Here is a 24,992-nt window from a genome sequence, read left to right on the forward strand (position 1 = left end):
CTTGGCAATTCTCAATTCTTTCTTAGATTTTTCACTTTAACCGGCCGTATTGTAGTCCGGTATTTTTATGTTACCGACAACACATCTTAAACAGCTCCGCTTAAATTTTATTAGGAATTTCTTCAGATAATTCACAGCACACTTCTTATCTTTTCTATTTGTTTGGTTTTTTTTAGTACTTTGTTGCTACAAAATTTTAAGATTGTAAATACGACGTACTTTTTTAGACTGTAATTAATTATTTGCGCACTATTAAAAGTTAAAAAGGATTAATACTATTAAAAGTCCTAAACCGAAAAACATATATCAAAATTAATTTTTATTATAAAAAAATTATAAACTAATATATATGTAACAAATTTACTCTTCATTAATTTTCGTTCAATTTAATAATATTGAGTTAAATGACACGTGGTATTCGACGAATGTATCAATTAGATTTCATCATCTCTTTGTCACAAAGATACTTATCTATAGTTTTTCGATATATTAATTTAATCTAACAGGAAAATTTATTATAAATGTGCCGGTTTAAAATATTAATTTAAAATAAATCTATCGAAGATATATATATAAGCTTGGGGGTTTCTCATGATATTTTAACTCAATAAGAAATCACTTTGCCCCCAGTCGGACCGGCCGGACAATCCGACCCGACTCATGCCCGCTGGTGGCCTCGAAGCCTTGAGGTCTTCTTCTTCTTCTCTCCTCCGCAAAACCCTTCTAAAGCCCCCGCCGAAAGCCTCTGTGCAGCGCTTTATATAGCTGCTCGCCACCGCGCTGAATCGCTTCTCGCGCTTAGCTGCTTCGCCTCTGCCGCACCGCCACCGCACCAGTCCAACCCAAGCGAGAGCTAAAGGGGCCCTTCGTCCGCCTAACGTCATCCCGTTCGGTCGGTCTCTTGCTGCGGAATTTTTTTCCCCCCAGGCAAACGATCCGCCGGCATGGCGCCGCCGCCGAAGTCTCGGAAGGCCCAGCCGAGGGACGGCCCGAAGCTCGCGAAGGACTCCAGGAAACCGTTCAAGGCCAAGAAGAACCCCGGCGAGGCGGCGCGGCAGAAGCCCGTGGCCTTGCAGCTCGAGGACGACGTGCCTGATTTCCCCAGAGGTTAGAGGGACTCCGGGTTTTTTCCCCCTTCTGCGTCTGTGGAGGTTCCTCATTAATCGGAGAGGACAGGAAGAGTAGTGCGAGCGGTCTCAGTTGCTTTTTTGCTTGAACTGTCGTGGCGCGGTCGGCGCATTTGTGATGGGAGCTCGGTGTGGATTTGTCCTGGGTGATCTAATTCTAGACCTATAGTCGGAAGATGGTTATCTTCTAATGTGTCGAGGTTTAGGTACATTTGTAAGTTGTAATTACTTAGTAATGTCCCAAGAGGTAAACTTTGGAGCTGTCTGATTGGACTTCCCACCATTTCTTGATGAAGAACGTCAAGAAGAAAACTTTCAGCGCATTTTGACTTGTAGAATTTATGCCGATGCAAATCATCTAGTTCCTATGCCTCTCGAGTCATTTATCACTTATCAGTTTTTAATGGTTAGGTTGAGTTCTGAGCTTGTTCGCCATGTTCATAATTTATTTGAGACCTGAACCCATTTGATTAAAAATAAATGGCAACAGTAGCTATGGATAACTACTTAAGGTTTTTTTTTTTTTTTTTTTTTAAGTGTTGTTTGATTTGTATGTTCAGGTGGCGGAAGTTTGCTCAGTCGAAAAGAACGTGAAGAAATTCATGCGGAAGTCGATTCACAGTTTGATGCTGACGGGAGGGAGTTAAAGAAAAAGAAAACGAGAAAGATGCAGAAGAGGGGGCCTACTTCAGAAGATGACCTGGGTTCACTTTTTGGGGATGGCATGACTGGGAAATTACCTAGATTTGCAAACAGAATCACTTTGAAGGTACTTGTCTCTGTTCTCTGGTTGTTCGTAGGAGTTAGCAAGATGTATACAATGCTCGTTAGTTTGATCAGAAACCCAAATACACATTACGTTTCTTCACAGAGAAATTCATCAATTCAGAATAGTCATGGCTTTGGAATTAACTTTTTGCTCTATTAGTGAGCTTCAGACTATGAGAGCTATTACAATGTCGTGCTTCTTGTGACATATACATTTGTATTTTGACATGCCCTTGGCTCAATGTGGCCTTTTTTCCTTGATTCCCTCTCTTCATCCAGTCCACCACCCAAATGCAATCAGTCATCAGTGGGCTGCATCTTAGTCATCGATCCTTTTATGAATTTTGTCGAGGCTATATTGACTAGTTTAGGTTAAGTTTCGTAGTATCCAAATTTTTCTTTCCTCCCTATTGTTTATTATACACTATCTTTCCATGCTTCTCGGCCAATTTGGGTGGACAGTTTTCATATAATATTTGTTCGTCCAGAATATTGCTCCTGGTATGAAGCTTTGGGGAGTCATCAGCGAAGTCAATGAGAAAGATCTCGTCGTTAGTCTTCCTGGGGGATTACGTGGTCTAGTTCGGGCATCAGAGGCAATAGATCCTGTTTTAGATGGTGAAACTAAGGTAATTGTTGCATATTGTTTTCTCATATGCATTTCCACAATTGCCATGGCCATGGTCTTGGTTCTTTTAATAATTCTATGCACCCCTGATACTTCACCTTGTCTTTTCCTTTTCTCCTGCAGGAAAGTGAAAATAATTCACTGTCGAGCGTGTTCAGTATTGGGCATCTTGTATCTTGTGTTGTAATGCAAGTAGATGATGATAAAAAAGAAAAAGCAAAACGAAAGATCTGGCTCTCTTTGCGTCTCTCTTTGGTGCAAAAGGGATTTACACTAGAAGCCATTCAAGAAGGGATGGTAAGCTTTCTGAATTTTCTTAAAAGACGGGTGAAAGGATTTGACTTTGAATATTTGTTGATAGACCCTCTTTATCTGAACCATGAACAAAACAAAAGAATAGGACTGGCATTTTTTTGGCTTACTTGGACATTCTTATCTAGTGCAAATATGTCAAAATGCATGCCCTCAAACTTCAGGCAAATAAATGGGAGCAATATATCTTAGCATGCAACATGTGAGTCATTGTAGTTTAATTGTTTAATGTTAAAACATTCCCAGCTTGGATGGATTATTCTGCTAGACACTGGGGAAGAATGTAAGCTCATTCTTTGTGGTACACAATCTCATGCTTGGCTTTTTTAATCATTTTCTGTTACTTACCCAGCAATCATAATTCAGTATTGGGCTGACTCATAAGCATAGAATAGTTGTTTTGTTTCTATTCTTGAACTAACATATTAATGTTTAATTAGGAAAGTATTTGGAGAGTCCATCCTGCATGTGTCAATATAAAATTTTCGAGATCGTTGTTTATGTCTGTCATACTTCTAGAATTGTGTAAATTTCTCTCTGACCCTTTTGATAGATGAATAAATAATTGTTCTGAAGTATATTTTGTTTACATTTTGTTTGGTAGTTTAATTGACATGTTGCATGATCATTAAAATAAAATGATGCTATTTGTATGATATTGGCAGCCATAATTCAGTTATTTGGCTCAATTTTTTTATCATTGGGTATAGTGAGTGTCTTTTTATGAGGCAGCCATGCTTATCTCTGGGCGGCAATTCTCTTCATAAATCAACAATCTCTTTCTAGATAAACTATTGATCAGAATTGTAGCCTGGAACTAATGTCCCTGGTTGATATTATAGGTCCTCTCAGCATACGTCAGAAGTGTTGAAGATCATGGTTACATTCTGCACTATGGCTCACCTTCTTTTACAGGATTTTTGCCAAAAGCCAGCGAAGATGGTAATGCCTCAACAACTTTCATTTTTGTTTGTTGCTATCTTGTTTACATAAGTTTCTTTTCAGTTACAGTTTTGGTTGGATAGCATGAAGTAGGTACTGATATTAAAGCATATAAGAATTACAAGGCAGTCTGATTTTCACTTTAGATGCATCTTCGTCGCACAAACATTTTTGGGAGCAGAATCGATGAAAGTTTGCATTGTCTGACATGATTTAATAGCAGCAACAACCTGACACGATGCATATGACAGGAAATGAACCATTCTGACATATATTTCAAACAATTTTTCTTTAGAGTTTATGGTGGTTTGGCAATCTCACAGAGATTGAAACGAATTAAATGAAAGGGGATTATTAACTTGAGTTGCCACTTGCAGAAGAAAACCTTAAGGCAACCACTCGCCATCAGTTATTGAAAACTTTTGAGGACATTCAGAATACCACAAGTTGGATAGCATTCTGATTTAACTGAAAATAGTAAATGGTTAATTTGTCAGGGTAGGAATGATATCTCTGACACAAGTTTTAAAAGCATGAGACACTTTTACCACTTTAGAAGTCCTCATTCTCTATTGCAAGCGTTTTAGTTGCATTGAAGTTGCTTATGTAGGCTGGTCATCTGTGGCTATAATGTCACTTGCATTGACTTATAGCATTTGACATTCATGATTGTTTAGTTTGGATTGTAAATATTACCTACGTAAATCACCTGCAGTGGGCATCATTCTAAGATTCTTTCAGATAATATATCTCCTCTTTTTCTTTAGCAGAGGTATTTTATTCATAGAAGTTTGAAAAATAACAGTTAGAGGAATTGTTTCTCCCAAAAGTTTTATGATTTAATTATGTACATAACTAGCATAGTTATCGACGCTACCCTCTCTTGTAAGCCGGGTTTTATAAGTAGGAGACGAGATTGAATAGACAACCCCAGATAGAAATTTATAACAGAATTAGTTAGGCAGAACAACAGTGAGAGGGAAGTTTCAAGATTTGAACATGTAACAATACTCTGATACCAAGTTCTGTAAACCTTTTCTTTCCCAATAAATTAAACTGTCATATTTCTAGCTTGCTTCAGTGGTGTGTGCTTGTTTGCTTTGATTGATGTAATGGAGATTCCGGCTAAAATAGTCCTTCCTTTGGGTTTTTAGGTCTTGTGTTTATATGTTTTATAGTTCTTTTTCCATTTTTTCTTGCTTCAGTAATGTCTGCCGTGTGTCATTCTCATGTGGCTTTGATGTATCTTCTTTCATTTTTCAGAGAGCAGGGGTCCTGAATTAAAAGTTGGGAAACTTTTGCAAGGAGTCGTCAAAAGCATTGATAAAGGTCGAAAAGTTGTTTATTTGAACCCTGACCTGGATATGGTGTCGAAATTTGTGGTAGCTATCTCTTAATCATTCATTCCACACAAGTTGTCAACCTATCTTTCATTCAAAGGTGTTTTGCTTTTGCCCTTATTTCGTATCGGTATTTACACGCAGACAAAGGACGTGAAGGGCATCTCAATTGATCTTCTTGTTCCTGGTATGATGGTCAATGCTCGCGTACAATCAACCATTGAGAATGGGGTCATGCTATCGTTCCTCACGTACTTCTCGGGAACTGTGAGTTTTATGGTCACTGGTTCTCTTATTGTCGAACACTGAAGTTATCTTTGACAAGATGGGCAGGATTTTATATTTTATAAGGGTAGTGAATTCTTCTTGTCTGGTTACATGTTACTTTACTAATTGACAGGTGGATATGTTTCACTTAGAGAGCGCTTTACCTACAAAAAGTTGGATGGACAGTTACACTAAAAATAAGAAGGTTTAATCACTCCTCTTTATTTTCACGCTTGTGTGTATCTATATCTAGGCTCATGACTGTTCCTTTTTTTGGTTGGCTCTTGGCTGCTGTCTTTCCACATAACATTGTAGCAACTGTCATATGAGGAAATAATCTAAATTTTGTTGATAATGTCATATTTTCTGCTGAGTGCATGTCTTATTATGCTCTCCCTAGTACATCAGAACTTCGCAAGATGCTGACAGCTTTGTTTTTGCGAGCTTCATTTGGACGTGAATATTGCTTTGATTCTCAACCTCTTGCTTTGACAGTGTGTAACAGTGGGGGTTTTCCATTTGTTTGATATCCCTGGAGTGGAAAATTTGTCAACAATACTTTCAGTTTCTTGTGAGGAGTAGAGATTCTTAAAGATCAATAACTATTTGCACTGAGATAATTACTGTACTTGTAGAAAGAACAGATGGTTGACCAAAACATCATTAGCTATCCTATAGATGTTTGTCTGTGTAAGTAGTTTCAGATAGCATGGAGACTATCCTGATAGGCAAGGTTGGTTATGGAAGGCTATGATATCAGCCAGAGTATTGTGGATTGACAATTAAGTATTGTAAGCTTATTGTATGAGACAACAGCATTCTAAGTTTCCAATACTGTAAGTTGACTGTGTGAGACTGCAAACGCATTCAGGGTTTTATTGCTGGAACTTGCATTTACATCCTCCTTCAGGCTTGGAGAGCATGCTGCCTATTTTGGCATTTTGGGTACTTGGTTTCTCATTCATGGGGCATTTGCTGATATGACTGCTGGCATTAAATTAGAGTAGCTGGGATTGATGGGACTTTTGATGAACGATTGCTTGCCAATGATGAGTTCTATGGTTTTATTTTATTTGTACCACATAATCTGCTGCCTTTGGCTATATTAGTAGTTGCAATTTATGTCTATGAAGTTCTTTATCCTCGAAAGTTGTCGAGATCTGATCAATGACATGTTTGGCCCATTATATTTTCAGCATGTTAAAATGAGATTTGGTCCTATCATCTTTTCCTGTTACTAATATGTGCTGTTACCTTGCTGTATCAGGTTAATGCTCGGATTTTATTTGTTGATCCTTTTAGTAGAGCGATCAGTTTGACTATGAATCCGTATCTTATTCAAAATAAGGCTCCTCCTTTGGTAAGATTACACACATTATTCTCCTTTAGCCTGAGGAATGTCAGTGTCAATATGTTGTTTGTGTTCTGAGTGAATGTCACTATGGATCTGGCAATTAATTCGCAATCCTGTTACTTGGTTTCTGAAAGAGGCCTGTGAATTATACTTAGCAGTAATATAAGATAATTTCTTCTAAGCTTGGTGGAGCGCAAGAGGCAACTTCTTTGGAACTAGCATCTCTGCCCAATCCAGTTTAGGCTAAAAACTTATGCTATGCTTTTGCCCTTAATAGAGATAACAGAAACAAGAGATGCTCTCTATGCTTCCAAATTTGTCCGTTGTGCTGTATTAGGGTATTGTGGAAGTTTGGCTGGCATTGCTGAACTGCTCTACTTCTGCAAAGAATAATTGCAAGAAAATTTCCATCTTGCTTTCTCTTCTACCATAATTGCGTTAGAAATTAAGGTCAGTGTCATTTTTGACATCATCGAGTGAGCATGTAAGGGTTTCCAACAAGAATTTACATTAGAGTTTTGAGAGGTTGGCCTTTTTCTTGCATGGAATCTCATGCATCCTTTTTGTCCACTTTTCTTTTTCAATGGATATGGAAATATCAAATCCATTGATATTTTCCTTGGTGCAACAGTAAGGTTATTCTGTTGTGACCTGGACGCCACAGGTTTGGGTGGTGTCCAGGTCACGAGAACAGGCTCACTGTGAAAGCAAGGGTAGGTCTTGTGAACCCTCCCAGACCCCACGATGTGGGTGCCTCATTCAAAGGCGCCCTTTTTTGTTGATCTTCCAGCTGATAGGGAATAAGAAGGAAGATCTATGACCATGAGGCAACACGAGATATGAGCGTGGCCCCAGTTTTGATTAGCTTTTATTGTTGATGAGTTTAAGATTTGCCATTTACAAGTCTTTCCACTTTTGCATGGGACCCTTCAATCTTTTCTCTCTAAGATGGCCTTTTTCGTTATCGAACTTTTTTCCTTTTTGACCTGTTCTTCTATAATCATGGTGTGCTTAAACAAATTTTTTTAATTAAATCTCTTTGTTAATCAATACAAAAGATTGTGTGTACAGGCATGCTTTTCAATTTACTACCTCTTTGTTTCACTTTGGCAGCATGCTAGTGTAGGCGATATTTATGACAACGCAAAAATAGTGAGGGTGGACAGAGGGTTGGGCATTTTGCTTGAGATCCCTTCTACTCCTCAGTCTACTTCAGCATATGTTAATGTAAGTTAATTTTGAGGAATTTCTATTTTTATCCTTCTATCTCTTAATTGAATTTAATATTTCCACTTTAAACTTGATGCCATCTTGCTCCCAATGGTTCCAGGTATCAGATATCACTGAAGGGGAAGGTCATAAACTGGGCAAGAAATTTAAGGAAGGAAATTGTGTTCGTGTTCGGATTTTTGGGACTAGGCGTTTGGAAGGGCTAGCTGTTGGAGTTTTGAAGGTCGGTCCTCTGTAAAGCTCTTAAATTTAAGATGGCATGGTTGCTTACACTGGAGCCTAGTTGTCTCTGATTTGTGACTGTTGAACTAGCTGTTAACATGAAGGACGTGCCATAATATAGAATGTCTGGATATTCATTCTTTGTGGTGACAGGTGCTACTATATAGTATATAATACCCCTTTTTATGATTTCCAGTGTATGATGGATCTCCTTTTGTTATTTCCCTTTCTTCAGTACACAAGTTTGTATTGGCTTTTCTTTCCATCATTTGTACTCAAATAATGGTTTGCTCTCTTGTTCGCAGTCAATGAATGGTGTTTATGATACACTGTTGCATATGATTAAATATATGTGTGTATGTGTTATGGACCAATGCATCCTTTATAAAAGCTACCAGAGTATCACTTTTTTGAAATATTAAGAGGAAGTTCCTTTGGTTGGCTACATTTTTTTTCTTCCTTTTTCTTGTTGAATTTGGCAACAGGGAAGCTCTATTGTTTCAAGTGAAAGGCTCTCTCTGAGGTGCTAATGTTCTTTATGTTCTGCCAGTCATTGAGCTAAATAAAGAAAAATTGACTATGTAAGGCAAGTTTTTGGGTCTTTATGAATGCACCTTACAGACTAGATTCCTCATGCTTGGAAATGGTCCTTTTTAGTGCATATTAACTATCCTGCAATAATCTTTTCAATGGTCATTTTAATTATTTGATGGCATTTTGTTAACAGCACATATATTGCACCTCTAATTGATATCAAGCAGGCCACAGCATTTGAAGGATCGGTTTTTACCCACTCGGATGTCAAGCCTGGGATGGTGGTGAGAGCTAAGGTGTTAGTTGTTGATTCCTTCGGTGCTATTGTTCAGTTTTCGGGTGGTGTAAAGGCACTTTGTCCACTTCCACATATGTCTGAGTTTGAAATTGCAAAACCTCGAAAAAAGTTTAAGGTAATTCCAGCAGCTAAGATCACTTGCCGCATGGTTCTCTTGGTCTCTTCTAAAAGTTTACTCTGTGCACTTTTTTCTTCATTTCTCTCCAGGTCGGAGCTGAGCTGGTGTTCCGTGTGCTTGGTTGCAAATCTAAGAGAATAACTGTCACCCACAAGAAGACACTTGTATGCTCCCTTTCTTTCCTTATCCTGCTTCAATTTGGTTTTGCTTGCTATGGTAAAGTCTTTGCAGCTTTAGTTTGTGTGTGGTTCAGCTCAATAAATGTGAAAAGAGTAACTTTTGACTTTCCCACTGAAAACATTTTTTTTAATTCCAAATTATTAATAAATTAATCCTGCATGACCCCAATGACATTAATGCCAATATTTATTTAATGTATATCTTTGGTACCTAAAGAGAAGTTTGCTAAGGGCACCAAGAGTGTGCAGCCCAGCCCAAGGAGCTCAAAGCCGCCCCCCCAAAAAAAAAAAAAAAAAAAAGAGCTCATTTCCAAGAAGAAGAGTGTAAAAATTTGGAACAATTTTTGGTAAGTATTTAGACAGAAAAATCTTCCTCTTTAGAGGATCTCTCATTTTGTTCTCTAGAACCAACCTAAAATAGCTTCATAGACCCAGCTATGCATGAGATTTCACATGGAATTTGAAAACCTTGAAAAGGTTGGATATTTTTCTGTCATTGGCTGGAAAAAATCAGTAAATGTTGATCAGAACGCCTAAAAAATGCAAGATATTAGAAAAGAGATAATCTGACTGAAGCATCATAGTGGAAGGTCTAAAATCTAAGACTGAGAATTGTAATCATCACTCTCATTCCACTAAGAAAATCATGTCCTACTATGTACACTCTCGAAGTTCTTTCTCCAGAATATTTAGATTTAAGTAAGCTAAGCTTGAGAACAAAAGAGGCTTTCCACTTGTGTGCTAATGTGGATCTGTGTGGACGATTAGCTTTTTCCTTTTCCCAAATGTTACTTTTCCATGTGATGTTTGCAGCATCTGATCTAACAGTTAAGTTCTGGCAATTCTATAATCAAAATCTTAGTCTTGCTGCTGAAAATGATCTATCAATTTTTTGGCAGGTGAAATCAAAACTCACAATTATTAGCTCATATTCAGATGCTACAGAGGGACTTATAACTCATGGGTGGATAACCAAAATTGAAAAGCATGGATGCTTTGTCCGGTTCTACAATGGCGTCCAAGGATTTGCTCCTAGGTAATATTACATTGTTAAGAATATTCTAGAACCTTGCATAGATTGTTATGTTAACTCTGTCATCTTACTCTTCTTTCGTCAGCACTTGCTGTGGAATTGTTTGCATGCTGCCAAGTGGGTTCTCTTCTTCATGTTGAATATTTAATTAGTTGTTTGGTGAAACCATACAAGCATAACTCGCGGGAATGGTCCTCTGGAGTGTTTACCACTTGAACCTTTGGAAATTCAAAATGTTACATTCAGATTACTTTCAATTGTTTATGAAAGTGACTAACTGTTCCACCATTTGTACTTGAGAAAAGATAATGTGATGCATAATCCGATTAGTGTATATCATGTTCATGGTGGGGCCATTGACAGAGTCTGGACAATGCAGTGATATAACTGTCAGCAGTAGTTATATTCAGTTTGAGGAAAGAAACAAATTGATTTGGGTAGTAGACATGAAATTACCACAATCTTGAATGGCCATTTATATCCATTACGAAATAGAACTGTATGATCTTTTTTCAATTTAAAACTGCATAATGCTGTTTTGTTAAGAATAGTACCTGTGATGCAAATACTAATACCAGCTATATAGGTAGCAAAGGCTATCGTACTTAAAGTTCGTAAAGCGTAGTGTGATTTCTATTTGTAAGGTTATTTGTTGTGTTACATTTTATGACAAAAAGTGGCGTATGATATAGGGGGAAAAATACTCTACCCACATGGAAGCCATAAATTCATCTGGACACTAGTATAAAGTGCTAATGGCTGAGCTTGTCTAATACAAGATTGTGTGATTGAGTTACTCAAAATCTAGATTGTGTGAACTAACTAGACTATAGAAATTAAGTGTGCTGCTTTAGAAAAATAATATTGAGTGTAATGATTATGAGGACTTTCTTGATTTTAAGTGAATTCAGTAAATAATTAATTATTTTAATTGCAGATAAAACTTTTAAGTAAAAAATTTGAGGATGTCTTTATTCAATAATTATACTAGACCATTGTATAAATGCATTTGTGGTGGATTCATTTTGCTCCACATTCAAATTTGAGAAGGACATGTTTTAATTGGATAAGTATCTCAGTGGTAGTGTAACTCCATATTGTCAGCGGTTTAAATCTAATTAGGGTTATGACAATATCATTTGATGATTCTCATGAGGACTTTGTTTTACTTAAAGCTTTGAGTGAATAATGGACATAGTCGTCCACGTTTTTTCCATTTGGAAGCAAAAGTATGTACGGAATATGATCATATTAGAGGACAAGCTGAACAAGGTTGAATGGAATATTTTTTGGTGGACGAGCAAGTCCATGGGCCCTCATGCCCTCATGCTGTCATGTAGACCCCTTGCACGTTGCTAGCTGTTATTGTTTGATAATTGTCAAAGTCTCACATTTGATTTTTCTCCTCCTAAATCAGGCATGAACTTGGGCTAGAACCTGGATCCGATCCAGGTTCAATGTATCATGTTGGGCAAGTTGTCAAGTGCAGAGTAACTGGTTCTGTTCCTGCGGCACGAAGGATCAATCTAAGTTTTCTGATGAAGCCTGCAAAGTTAGTCTCACCTAATATTTCTTTTTTCTTCTTGATGCTCATGCAAACAAACCAAGTTGCACACATATCATGCATTGGAGGGAGGAGTTTCTTTCATGCGTACAATCATACCAGCAAAGCTCCTTGCACTGCTCTTGGATTCTACCATTTTCATGTATTCTACCATTTGATTTAATTGTGGAGTGTGAGAGGGAGGGAGGGAGGGTGGGAGGGGTTTCATTCTTCCATATGCTCATGCTGGCAAAGCTCCTTGCACTGCTCATATATTCTACCATTTTGATGAATTCTACCATTTGATTTAATTTTGGTGGGAGGGAGGGAGGGATGGAGGGAGGGGTTTCATTCATGAATACACTTATACTGGCAAAGCTCCTCGCACTGCTCATGAATTCTGCCATTTTGATGAATTCTACCAGATGATTTTTAACTCTGGAGTGTGAGAGGGAGGGAGGGAGGGGTTTCATCCATGCATACACTCATACTGGCAAACCTTATTGCACTGCTTATGAATTCTACCATTTGATGAATTCTTCAATTTGATTTAACTCTGGAGAGTGACGATATCCAGTCTAACTTCCAAGCAGGATTTCTGAAGATGATATGGTCAAGTTGGGTAGCCTTGTTTCAGGAGTGGTTGAGGCAGTAAGTCCTCATGGGATTGTTATATATGTTAAGGCAAAAATTTTCCTCAAGGGTACAATTCCTATTGAACATTTGGCGGATCACCATGGTACCTTGTTAGTTTCCTATCTCATTTTTACATGCATTACCATAATAAGATCCTTTTATTCTGTTGCTTATCTTATGCACTCACCTTGCAGAGCATGCTATGTTGATGAAATCAGTGTTAAAGCCTGGATATGAGTATCAGCAGCTCCTTGTTTTAGGTATTGCTACCACTCCCCCACCCTCTACCAGATATATAGGACATATGCTTGTCAAGGCTAGCAACTATGTGATCCAACAGGAAACGTAGAAAACTAATAATGAATTCTGGTTTCGGAAAAGTAAAAGAAATGAACAAACAAAACCCATTGTAATTAGATTCGAGAGAGAGAGCAGCTATGTGATCCAACAGGAAAAGTAAAAAACTAATAATGAATTCTGGTATCGGAAAAGTAAAAGAAATGAACAAACAAAACCCATTGTAATTAGATTTGAGAGAGAGAGAGAGAGAGAGAGAGAGAGAGAGAGAGAGAGAGAGAGAGAGAAGATCACCATGGAGGTTGCCTCAGAGGGCCAACCACCATGGCAGTGGTACAGCCTTAGGTATGGTCACCTTTCGTGGGGACGGCCGCCAATGTCCTTCCTCCCTCTCTTTTCAATGCTCAGGATTATCTTACAAAATTGTTTTCAATCCTGGATAGGAGAAATCCTGTGTGGGGTCATCTCACCCCCAGGCAGTTTTATTTTATCCTGGCTCTATTTATCTGTGTATACAGCATCCTGAGTGATCACCAGAAGCTGGATAGGATAGGCTCTATATTTAGGCTGTTGAAACAGCCTAATTGTTTTCAGACCGCATTATTTTGGTGTTTTTATAAATTTGTTGTAGACTTTGCATTTATCTTGCTAAATTTTCCAGGCTGATACCTGCAGCATGACTCAAATAAAAACCATTGTAAAAAATAGCTTTTCCACCTGTTCGTCATTAGTCACTTCCTTATGCTGTTCCTCATTCTAATTAATCTCACTTCTTTACATGTTTTCTCTCTGACATCATTCTTTAACTTTTTGCACCAATTGTCTTATGGTATTAAACTTCTTACTTTGTAGACATTGAAGGAAACACTTTGTTACTTTCCGCAAAGAGTTCCCTCATCAATGCTGCTGCAGATCTTCCTTCTGATCTGCATCAAGTACATACAAATTCGATTGTCCATGTGAGTTGTAATTTCTAAGATTAGCTGTGTAGCTTATAATTTACAAATATTGCTGTTAAAGATTGATAGACTCATCATGTAATCCCAGGGATACATCTGCAATATAATCGAGACGGGTTGCTTTGTTCGTTTCCTAGGCCGTTTGACTGGTTTCTCTCCAAGGAAAAAGGTGAACACGTCGTATTAGTTATCTGATTTCGTTGTTTCTTTAGTCTTATCCTGTACTTACAACCCAAGCAATTTGATTCTCTTCTTTCCTTGAAAGGCAATGGATGTGCAGAGAGCGACTCCTTTGGAAGCCTTTTTCATTGGGCAGTCTGTTCGGAGTAACATACTTGATGTTGGTGAAACCTTTGACAGTCGATTGTGATTTACCCATTTTTAATAGCTGATTGGTCATTTTTCATTCTCAATTTTATTCTTCTCCAGGTTGACAATGAAACAGGTAGAATAACAGTTTCGTTGAAGCAATCATGTTGCTCTTCCACTGATGCATCCTTGATTCAAGAATACTACTTCTCAGAGGATAAGGTAGACAAAGGAGCACTTCAACCTGTTTCTGGATACTTTGTAGCGTCTTCATTTTGGTTTCACTTGTATAAGTTGGCCCTTGATCGATATGCTGGAAATGAACATTTCCCCTATAATTATGTGCGGTCTTATTCTCTTTACTTGTGTATTGGGAAAATTTAAAGATGGTATTATTTAGGAGAAAATTTCCTCATAAATTTTCACTCTGCTGTTTTGACTCTTCTATAGATGTCATATACCTGTCTCAATGGGTTGCGACATAAATATGGGCATGAATTTAAGCTCCTCAACATTAGGTATTTGATGTCCATGCCTAATTGCAAAAATTTTGCTTTATTAAGACATCCTTCTGTGAAGAAAAATGGTTAAAAGAATTGAAGCAGAGATTACTAAGCAGATAACCAAAAAGAAAACCAGCTGAAAAAGAATGGTTTGAATGTGCTAGAAAATTGTATAATCCTATGGGCGAAGTGTTTCTTGTTCTGCTCTTCAATTTCCAGATTTGTAGTATTCAATTTGTCTTTCATATGCCGAGCTCATGTTAGACATATGGATAAATAGGCTGTCAAGCTTAGTGTGCTTCCTGCTTATGGTGGTATATTGAATTATAAACCTCATAACTAATGCCAGACCACCATCCCTGCATATGAAAGGAAGAGGGCAAGAACTATTTGTGTTTTCCGCTGCATGTTTATGACTGCAATTTGATCTTTTTCTTTCTGGGGAGCCAGGTGGAATTCTTTCTTGGGTTTCACTGGGTGCAGTATTTGTTTCACTTATGGCTTTTGTAAGCACACAGAATGACAATTGAATGGTTTTTCTAAAATGATAAGATTTCAGTGTAGGCAGAAAGCTTTTATATGTAGCAATATTATACGTGTATAATGGTAAGTATTGGTTGCCTGGTTGTCAAACCAGTTGGCTGTCATGTGGCCATCTGATCAGTACTTTCGGCACTCTGCTTGAACGTTTGTAGGTCTCTATTGGACTACAATTTCTGTTGTCTAATAATATTAATTTTGGTCGAATCATTTTTTTCTTTGTTGGACTACAATTTGTGTTTGTAAACCAGTTGGCTGGGTGATTGCTTAGTATTTCTCCGCAACTGCTCTCCCAACCAATATGGGGATTAGGGGCTTACATGTCCTCTTCTCGATTGTGAACTATGTGTCTTTGCAATTTATCTTCCAGATGCAATCTAAGTAGCTTGAATCGCCATCATCATCATTCATAAATATTTTGTCAGTTGAGGGTTCCTTTCCCCTTGGAAAAATTGTCTTAACTATCTTAGTCAAGTTAACATTGCTCTAGCTGGAATTCGTATCAACGGAAACTCTGGTCACCAAATGCTTCAATACAATTTTATGTTTGTAGCTACTCGATTGTAGATCGTTTGATGTTCTGCACTATGTATTCTGTGTGGAAGTTATCCTTTTCATTTATCTTCGATTCTTCTTTTTGTTTTAGATTGCTAAGCTCCAATCTCCAACCCTAAGTGGAACTGAGCTAAAATGGGTCGAAAGATTCAAAATTGGAAGTATTGTTGAGGGAAAAATCCAGGAGAAAAAGGATTATGGAGTGGTTGTCAGTTTTGACGACTATACTGATGTACTTGGTTTTATTACTCACTATCAATGTAAGTTATTTTATGTATGTTTTTTATTTTGGTCGAATTTATGTTGTTTAACTAGTGAAGAATTTATACCTTTCAACTGTTGACTCAAAAGACAATTGAAACTCGTGCAGTAGGAGGAAGTTCTGCGGAAGTAGGATCTGTTGTTCAAGCTGTGGTTCTCGATGTTGCCAAAGTGGGGCAGCTTGTGGATTTGTCTCTAAAGCAAGTGTTTGTTGACAAGGTCAACAATGAAAGTGCTACTAACCATTCTGAAAAGAAGGTTAAGTTACTTCCATCTCCGTGTCCCCTCAGTATGTCTTGATAAATAGATTTGCAAACTGTTTTAGCATTAGTTCAGTAATAAACATTGAACATGAGTAAGTAACCATTAACCGTATCTTGCCTTTATTAACTGAAACCGTTGTCCTTTGTATACCTGACTTAATTCTTTTTTACTTCTCAGAAGCGTAAGAGAGAAGCAAAAAAAAATGCAGAGCTGAATCAGACTGTCGCTGCAGTGGTAGAGATTGTGAAAGAAAATTATCTGGCAAGTGTTGGATGTTTTGTTAACTTTATTGAGCAAGGAAAAGTTTTCATCACTATCCATTTTACTTCCATGATTATGGCTTCTCTTCATAATTTATGTACTTCATTTATACATTGTTCTAAGGTTAGCTTTTGCCAAAGAAACAGGTTCTTGCAATTCCGGAGTGTAACTATGCTGTGGGACATGCACTGATATATGATTATAACACGCAGAAGGCCCCTCAGAGACAATTTTCGAATGGAGAAAGGTGATGCATTTTTTTCTTGTTATTTTTTCTGGTTTAGTATTATTTCATTAGTATAGGAGTGAGGCTTTTCCAGGCTTCTCAAACTGCAGTCAGCATCTACCTCAGATACCTTTATCTGTTGTCCCTCCCAACCCCCTCTCTTCTCTCCATTGGGCTGAGACGGTGCAGAAGATGTTTGTGTTTGAGCTATTTGTCTTGTTTCTGATGATCATTAGATCAACTGTAACTCCTTTTTATTTTTTTTTTGGTTTAAAATTTTTTGAATCATTTCTGTGGTTGTCTAGTTTTCACTCATGAAGGAATTGTGACATGACATTGTTGTTGCTTGTTTCAGTGTCACCACCACTGTTGTGGCTCTTCCTGCTTCTGACACGACTTTATGTTTGGCTTATTGTCTAGCTGCTAACAAAGTTTTAGACGTTCCATTACTTTGTTTGGTTGTACTTCTTGATTTGTTTTAATCTCGTATTATTCCGATATTGATGATGAAATCGTTACATGACCTTGTTGTTATTGTTTTCAGTGTCACTGCCACTGTTGTGGCACTTCCTACTCCTGCTACCATGGGAAGGTTGCTCTTGCTTCTTAATTCTGTTGCTGATCTCAGCACCACATCGAGTTCAAAGAAGGCTAGAAAAATATCAAACTTCAATGTGGGATCTCTTGTACAAGCAGAGGTAGATGCTCATGGATGTTTGATGTTCTTGTATTTGTTATTGCATATTGTCACAAGGAGTTCATTGAAGTTCTTTTGCAATACACTAACATTTAGTCTTTCTATACTTGTTTATCATTTATCAGATTACTGGAATCAAGCCTCTTGAAATGCGACTAAAATTCGGGGTTCGTCTGCATGGGAGAGTTCACATAACAGAGGTACTTTATCAGTATGTTATTATATTATTTGGAGTGCACAATAATTGCTCTTCATACTTCTACATTAAAAGCATGTGCATTTTGTGTGCTGTTTTTCTTGGGCAGGTCGATGATGATAACATTGTGGACAATCCATTCAAAAATTTCAAAGTCGGGCAAAAGCTAAGTGCAAGAATCGTTGCGAAAGCTGACTCATCAAATAAGCAGAATAATCAGTGGGAGCTGTCTATAAAACCATCCTTGCTTAGTGGTAAGATTAAATTTATATTTGATGTTGCTATCTAAGTTTAGCCCTGTATTTAATTTGTTTTGAAAGTTATGCTGTGTCCAAAATTCTTCTAGACCGTGCATCTCTGAGCTTGGCATGACAATTTTGTCTTCTAACTCTTCATATCTCATTTTCTTCTTCTTGTCAAACGTGTCAGTTGCCATGTAACATCAGCACTTTGTTTTTCCTGGCCATACATGTTCACATTTAAGTTGCTTTGTTGTTGGACAGCCCTCCAATTTGTTATATTGCAACTTTGGCCCTATATTTTAAAGAATTTTTATGTCAACCTATTCATAAAAGTTGGTTAGATCTAAAATGGATTTAAATGTGCTGAGAATGCTTTAATTTCTTGAGACTCTAACTGATGATATAGTTCAATATCTCGCTGCCACTATCATTATACATGTGTTGTCAACATTTGTAGTTTAATTAACTTACCTTAATCCCTTAAATTATGTCCTTAAATCATAAAGATAACTCATTTCCGCAATATTGGTCTAAATGAACTCAGAGAATATCATTTGTAATTGTCTGTTCATTTTTTATCCAGTACTCCAAGGGGGGTGTTCAAGTCAATTCAACGAAAAACATGATGTGCATCATAGTAATTACAGAGAATGTTAGGGATGTTGTGCTCAAGTAGTTCATACAATACTTTATTTTTGGAGTTTATTCCCTCTTTGCTGCGGTGTTTCTTGCTTTAGTGTCTTGGTCCAGCATGAGTACTCTGTATGGTGCTACCTCCATCACTCAATACTCTGACAGGCCACTTGGATGTGACTTTTCTATGTACTAAAACTCAATGTGATCCACCTCCCTCCACTATTGGAATTTCAAAATCTACCTCTCCATCAATATAGATAAAAAATTTCTTCTGTCTAGTAATTTGTTTATCCTAGAAGGCGAACCTATATGTAACGGTAAGGGTGCTATATTATAATCCGGAGGTCCCAAGTTCAAGTTGCAGAAACAGCTGCTTTGCAAAAGCAGGGGTAAGGCTGCATACGTGGAACCCTCCTTTTAGCCCAAAAGTTGGGAACTAGTGCAGTGGGGTGCCCTTTAGTATCACCTCTTTGATTTTACTGTTCTTCTGAGTTAAAGGTGCCTGTGACTTTTGGTTCTAGCATCTCAATGCTAACTCTTTGTACAGATGCCTGTGTAATTGGGGAAGATTTTGCTTCTGAAGATTTTAATTTCACTACTGGACAACATGTCTCGGGTTATGTATATAAGGTAGACAGTGAATGGGCATGGATATCCATAACTCGGCATGTAAAGGCTCAGTTGTTTGTTCTTGATAGTGCATGTGAATCAAGTGAACTTCAAAACTTCCAGAATCGCTTTCCTGTGGGAAAAGTTTTTTCCGGATATGTTTTAAGCACCAACAATGAGAAAAAATTGTTGCGGTTGGTACCATGTCCTTTCTCAAAAGGGAATCATGATGAACAACAAAAGATTGATGATTCAAGTGAGCAAAAGCTTAAAGATGATGTTACAGCACATATGCATGAAGGGGACATCCTGGGTGGCAGAATTTCCAAAATTTTTCCTGGTGTAGGTGGACTGGTTGTCCAGCTTGGCCCTTCAGTTTATGGTCGGGTTCACTATACTGAAATAACAGACTCATGGGTGTCCGAACCATTATCTGGGCATCATGAAGGACAATTTGTGAAATGCAAGGTCATTGAAATCTCTCGCACAGCCCAGGGAAGTGTACATGTTGATCTGTCTCTACGAGCATCGCTGGATGGAATGGGTGTTCAGGGTACTGAGGATCTCCCAGACAGGTGAGTTTTATTTGAGAATACCTGATCCATGTCCTTAAGTATATGTATTAGGTCTTGAGGTTCTGCTAGTACCTAATTTGTGACAAATAAAATCATCGACGATATGCTAATGAATATTATATCCTGGACTGTTATGTTGTTCGCACTTGCCATAACAATGGCTGTGTTGTCATGGGATGAAAACACATAAATTCCCCATTATCAAATGAGGACACACTGGTAGAATTTTGTATATACAGCATAAAGTTATTGGTCAAATAGTTGTCCTTGGGACCATTCACTTCTCTTTGCAGTGTCAGACTATTCCATTGATGCATTACTAAGGCACGTATATGGTTAACCTCAGCTATTATAAGCATGAACTATGAAGACCATCTATTAGTGTTATAATTGGTTTGGAATATGATAAATGAAGTTGAAAGGCATTTGGATAAGAAGATTATCCTATCACAAATAAGTCCAGTTAAAATTGGCCAATCTGTTATTGATTCCACAGATTATCTCCTGTGATTTGGAATTGGTTCAAAATTTCTCTCTCCTAGAGGATGTAGACAGCTTATCAATTAATTTTGACTTTATATTAGAGCAGTTACAAAGTATCCTGATGAGGATTTGTTCGATGCCTGATATTTTGTCCTTTTTATGAGTAGTCACGCTTTCTCCCTTTTCATGGTGTTTTAAGTTACTTATTGCATTCTTATATTTTGATTATTGTATTCCTCACCCGTCCGTCTAAAGAAGATGAAATCTGTTGCTTTTTGAAATCATTCCCAGGAATGGTAATTGCAAATGTGTGGAAAAGATTGAGGAGCTACATCCTAATATGGTTGTACAGGTAAGAGATGCAAAAGCTGCAGTATTCTTCGAGGACATTCCTTGATGCAATTTGTAATTTTTTTCGGGTTTGATATGACGTCATTATATTGTGGGTGGATGTTTGTCTGAGTGTCAGTTTAGATGATTTTCCTTTTGCTTTGGACTAGGTGCAAATCGGAGAGTTCCAGCATGCAGCATCTACATTGTTTTCTGTAAATATTGTAGTTCCGGAAATTCAAATGAAATTGTCGTCAATCTAATGCTGAGTCTCAAAAATGCATTTATGGCTTCCTTTTATGGACATGTGCAACAACATGAGTGAAAAATAAAATCTCCACTTTAAGGTCACCATTGGTCTGCAAAATCTTTTTATTCTTGATTTGAAATTGTCTGCATATTATTGCCTATTAACAAATATGGGAAATGATGGGTCTACTTGAAATGTTGTTCCAAACCATAGAATCAATTTGCGTATGCTTACTTTAAGGTGGTAATGTCTGGGTTATATTTGTATTTTGTTGACGGATTGTACTATTCTACCTTTTCTTATGAAATAACTCTCTTTTTCCTGGTTCACACAGGGTTATGTTAAGAATATTACGCCTAAAGGATGTTTTATTATGCTTTCTCGGAAACTTGATGCAAAAATCCTCGTATCCAATTTGTCTGATGGATATGTTAAAAATCTGGAGCAAGAATTTCCTGTGGGAAAACTTGTGGAGGGCAGGTAAAGTTCTTTGTTCCTTTTAATTGAGAGCAAGGTTTTTAATTAAGTGATGTTGGAAACATATCGTGTGCTAAGAAGATCGAGCGCAGGGTGTTATCTGTGGAAACATTATCAAAGAGAGTTGAAGTTACTCTGAGAACATCCAATGCAGCCAATGATGAGAAATCAAGAATTGACAGTTTATCGAGCCTGCAGATTGGAAGTATTGTATCCGGGAGAATAAGGCGAGTGGAGCCATACGGTCTTTTCATCACAATCAATCAAACCAACTTGGTAAGATCATTTAGCATGTTGGATTAGTCAGATTTAACATTCAGACTCCTTTTTTCATTTATAAGGAACTTTGAGTAGGCATTTCCATGCTAATTCTTTATAGCTGAATGGTAGAAAGGAAGACAGAAAAAGTGATCTTGAGAAATTTTAATGAAAAATCTTCTTTTCTATTCTGCGTTACTATTTCAGAGTAATGATTATCTGATTGAAAATTTCTTGTTTCTTTCCTTTCTCTGCTGATGAGTGCATCGACTTTCTGTTGCTATTATATTTTAACACCATTTGAAACATTAAGATTTGGTCATTTGCTTCCTGCATTTCTGACTTTATGACGAACTGGAATTTAGGTTGGACTATGTCATATATCGGAGGTCTCAGATGATCCTGTTGACAATATTGAATCTAAATTCAAAGCAGGGGAGGAAGTGAGGGTGAAGATATTGAAGGTAACTTTCTAATTTTAAGACGTTGGAACAGCATGGAATTCTCTTTCTGTTTCTTTGATTATGCATGCTACCACTCTGAGCGTTCGGACCCATTTTGAGTGTGCTTTTATGCTTAACACTGAATCAATGTGAGTTTAACTCTGTTCTGTGATGGATATCCTCATTCAGGTCGATGAGGAAAGACGCCGAATCTCTCTTGGGATGAAAAACTCATACTTCACCAGTGTCAATGGTATTCATGTACCTTCAGACGAGGAATCTGATGAATTGATTAGAGAAAATGGATATGGAGATGAAACCAAGCAGATGTTGCTATCCAGCAGTTCTCATGGGATCCAGCATATGATCAGTGATAATGAAAGTGAAGAAGATGCTGCTCTTGCACAAGCAGAATCGAGAGCTTCAATTCCCCCGCTTGAGGTCACTCTAGATGAAATTGAGCACCTAGATGAAGATAACATGATCATCCCAGAGGAAGGTCATGGCGATGAGGTGAAAAAAGTTGAGAAGAACACGAAAGGGGCAAAGAAGAAAGAGAAGGAAGAGAGGTCATTCTCCTATTAAGTTGGTCCAACTCTCTTTAGAACTTTACTCTCATTTTGCAGCTTTTGATTCCTTTATTATCCTGTACAGGGAGCGAGAGATCCGGGCTGCTGAGGAAAGACTTCTGGAGAAGGACATTCCTAGGACGGCTGATGAATTTGAAAGGCTTGTTAGAAGCTCTCCTAATAGCAGTTTTGTTTGGATAAAATACATGGCCTTCATGCTCTCTTTAGCTGATATTGAGAAGGCTCGTTCCATCGCTGAAAGGTAATACTTCGGTTGATCTATCCACTGTCTGTCTATCACTATATTAGAAGATAGCAAAAGATGTCGAGGTTGAATGAGTTTGTATGGTTCTAACTTCTCGGGCATGTGCCAGTTGAGTAGAAAGAATTGCCGTAGAAGATCTGATGTAGAAAAATTTGTAGCTAGAAGAAGGTTTAGCATGGAAGGGTCCTAAAGTTGTGCTGTGTATCTGCCAGTCAATGCTAGGAAGAGCCGTCTTTGCTTTCTTTAGAATTATTCTTATCCATGAATGAAGTTGCTGTAACTTTGGCGTTTGAGTTATGGCATCAAATTGTGCCATATGCTGAGTTACATCATGATGCATTGCCCGGTGGATATTGGAATTACAGATGGCCTCTAATCTCTACAAACCTGAACTTCTGCAATTCTTTGTTTTTCTCAACACTATATGACTTCAGTAAGTCCTTTGATGGTTCACTCTCTTCCGCAGTCGTGATGTTATGCTTGTATCTTCATGTTTAATATTATAGTTGAAACGGAGTTAGGTAGCAATTCTTTTTTAATCATTTTATCGGTAACATTCATATCACCTTTTTTCTGTGTTTGAAGGGCACTTCGAACGATTAATGTACGAGAAGAAAATGAGAAGCTCAATATCTGGGTTGCTTACTTTAATCTGGAAAATGAGTATGGAAATCCTCCTGAGGTGATAATTATCTTATGATTTTTTTTATGTGCTGTGAATCTTACTTATCATTGCTTTTGAAGTTACTGAAATAGTATTATCCTCAGGAGTCTGTTCTAAAAGTATTTCAAAGAGCTCTACAATACTGTGATCCTAAGAAGGTCCATCTTGCTCTTTTAGCGATGTATGAAAGGACAGAGCAAAATAAGATGGTCGATGACCTCCTTGAGAAAATGGTCAGGAAGTTCAAGCATTCATGCAAGGTACACTGAATGTATCATACAACTGATTGTCTTTTCTTGGGGCTTTAAAACTTTTTGCTTCATATTTAACATAATTGCAGGTATGGTTGAGGCGGGTGCAGTGGCTTTTGAAACAGCATAATGAAGGTGTTCAGCCTATTGTAAATCGTGCTCTATTAAGTCTTCCTCATCATAAACATATAAAGTTCATTTCACAAACTGCAATTTTGGAGTTTAAATGCGGAGTTCCTGATAGAGGCCGCTCTCTGTTTGAGGGAATACTGCGCCAGTACCCAAAGCGGACTGATCTTTGGAGCATCTATCTTGACCAAGTGGGTCCCTTCGGCTTAGTAGTTCAAAATTGTACCTAAAGGTTCCTTTCTAACCTAGTTATGGCCCGAAATTTGCAGGAGATGAAACTAGGAGATACAGATGTCATTCGCGCCCTCTTTGAGAGAGCAATTAGTCTAAGCCTTCCACTCAAAAAGATTAAGGTGGGTTTCTTTTTCCTTTTTGGAAGTTTGACTTTCATTCTTTGACTAACCCGTGCATGTGCATGTTTCTGCCTCGCAGTTCTTGTTCAAGAAGTATCTTGCTTTTGAGAAAACATTGGGCGATGAAGAACGAATCGAATATGTGAAGCGCAAGGCAATGGAATACGCTGAGAGTACACAGGAGTAAAACGAGTTTGTTCCTCACTGGCGGTGGTTTCTTATGCAATATCTCGATAAAGTGCCATCGAGATGCTTCAGCATGTGGTGCTTCAGCTGAACTGCTGAAACATTGCTGTGGCCGAGAGACTGATTTTCTCGTTTGACAACCCAAAAAATGAGTCCGATCTATCACGAAGATGCCACTGCTTGTATCTTGTTTACTTGTATCCATAGCAGCTAATATGTCTATGGGATAGTCTCCATTTAACTCTGATAGCAGGGTTTATTCTACTTAGTGTAGGAATTTTGGCAGCTTAAATAACCAGCGGATACGTCCGAGTAAACTACACTTAGGTCTTCCTTTGGAAGAGAAATTTTGAGGCAGTCATTTATTCTTCTCTCTCGTATATAAGAAACTTCTTTGAGTTCTCTTTACGCTTCGAAAGTGTCGGGTGTCTTATCAACGTTGCTCGACCTTTTCTCATTAAGACGAAGTTCCATCTGACTGGGTATGCCATATCGAAACGTTTCTGTATCTTGATTTTTCTATTTTTTGGCTCTCTGAAATAAAAATAAAAATAAAAATCCGTTTAATAACGTCAATTAATATTTTTATTTTTCAAAATAGAAAAATGATCGTGAAATAATTTATAAATAAATAAATAAATAAATAAATAGCTTATTATTTTCGAAAGTAATT

General features: G+C 37.6%; 1 protein-coding gene across 1 annotated transcript; it reads left to right on the plus strand.

Moving 5' to 3' along the window:
- The first annotated feature begins 706 nt into the window (after positions 1-706).
- On the plus strand, positions 707-24,727 carry LOC104446325 (rRNA biogenesis protein RRP5). The gene is made up of 40 exons (XM_010060191.3): positions 707-1,107; positions 1,688-1,896; positions 2,384-2,524; positions 2,647-2,820; positions 3,678-3,777; positions 5,041-5,159; positions 5,262-5,384; positions 5,518-5,589; positions 6,652-6,744; positions 7,852-7,965; positions 8,069-8,191; positions 8,952-9,137; positions 9,230-9,304; positions 10,219-10,355; positions 11,770-11,904; positions 12,489-12,634; positions 12,726-12,791; positions 13,681-13,787; positions 13,876-13,956; positions 14,053-14,127; positions 14,217-14,318; positions 15,786-15,954; positions 16,065-16,213; positions 16,397-16,480; positions 16,627-16,727; positions 17,251-17,404; positions 17,529-17,603; positions 17,709-17,853; positions 19,025-19,661; positions 20,436-20,496; positions 21,059-21,204; positions 21,294-21,477; positions 21,825-21,923; positions 22,092-22,471; positions 22,557-22,733; positions 23,322-23,418; positions 23,505-23,660; positions 23,741-23,971; positions 24,050-24,133; positions 24,213-24,727. Exons 1-40 carry the CDS (start codon positions 945-947, stop codon positions 24,318-24,320), a joined length of 5,778 nt encoding a protein of 1,925 aa, XP_010058493.2. The 5' UTR covers positions 707-944; the 3' UTR covers positions 24,321-24,727.
- Positions 24,728-24,992: the final 265 nt, after the last annotated feature.

The sequence above is a fragment of the Eucalyptus grandis genome, chromosome 1, assembly GCF_016545825.1.
Source record: "Eucalyptus grandis isolate ANBG69807.140 chromosome 1, ASM1654582v1, whole genome shotgun sequence".
NCBI classification, from domain to species: domain Eukaryota; kingdom Viridiplantae; phylum Streptophyta; class Magnoliopsida; order Myrtales; family Myrtaceae; genus Eucalyptus; species Eucalyptus grandis.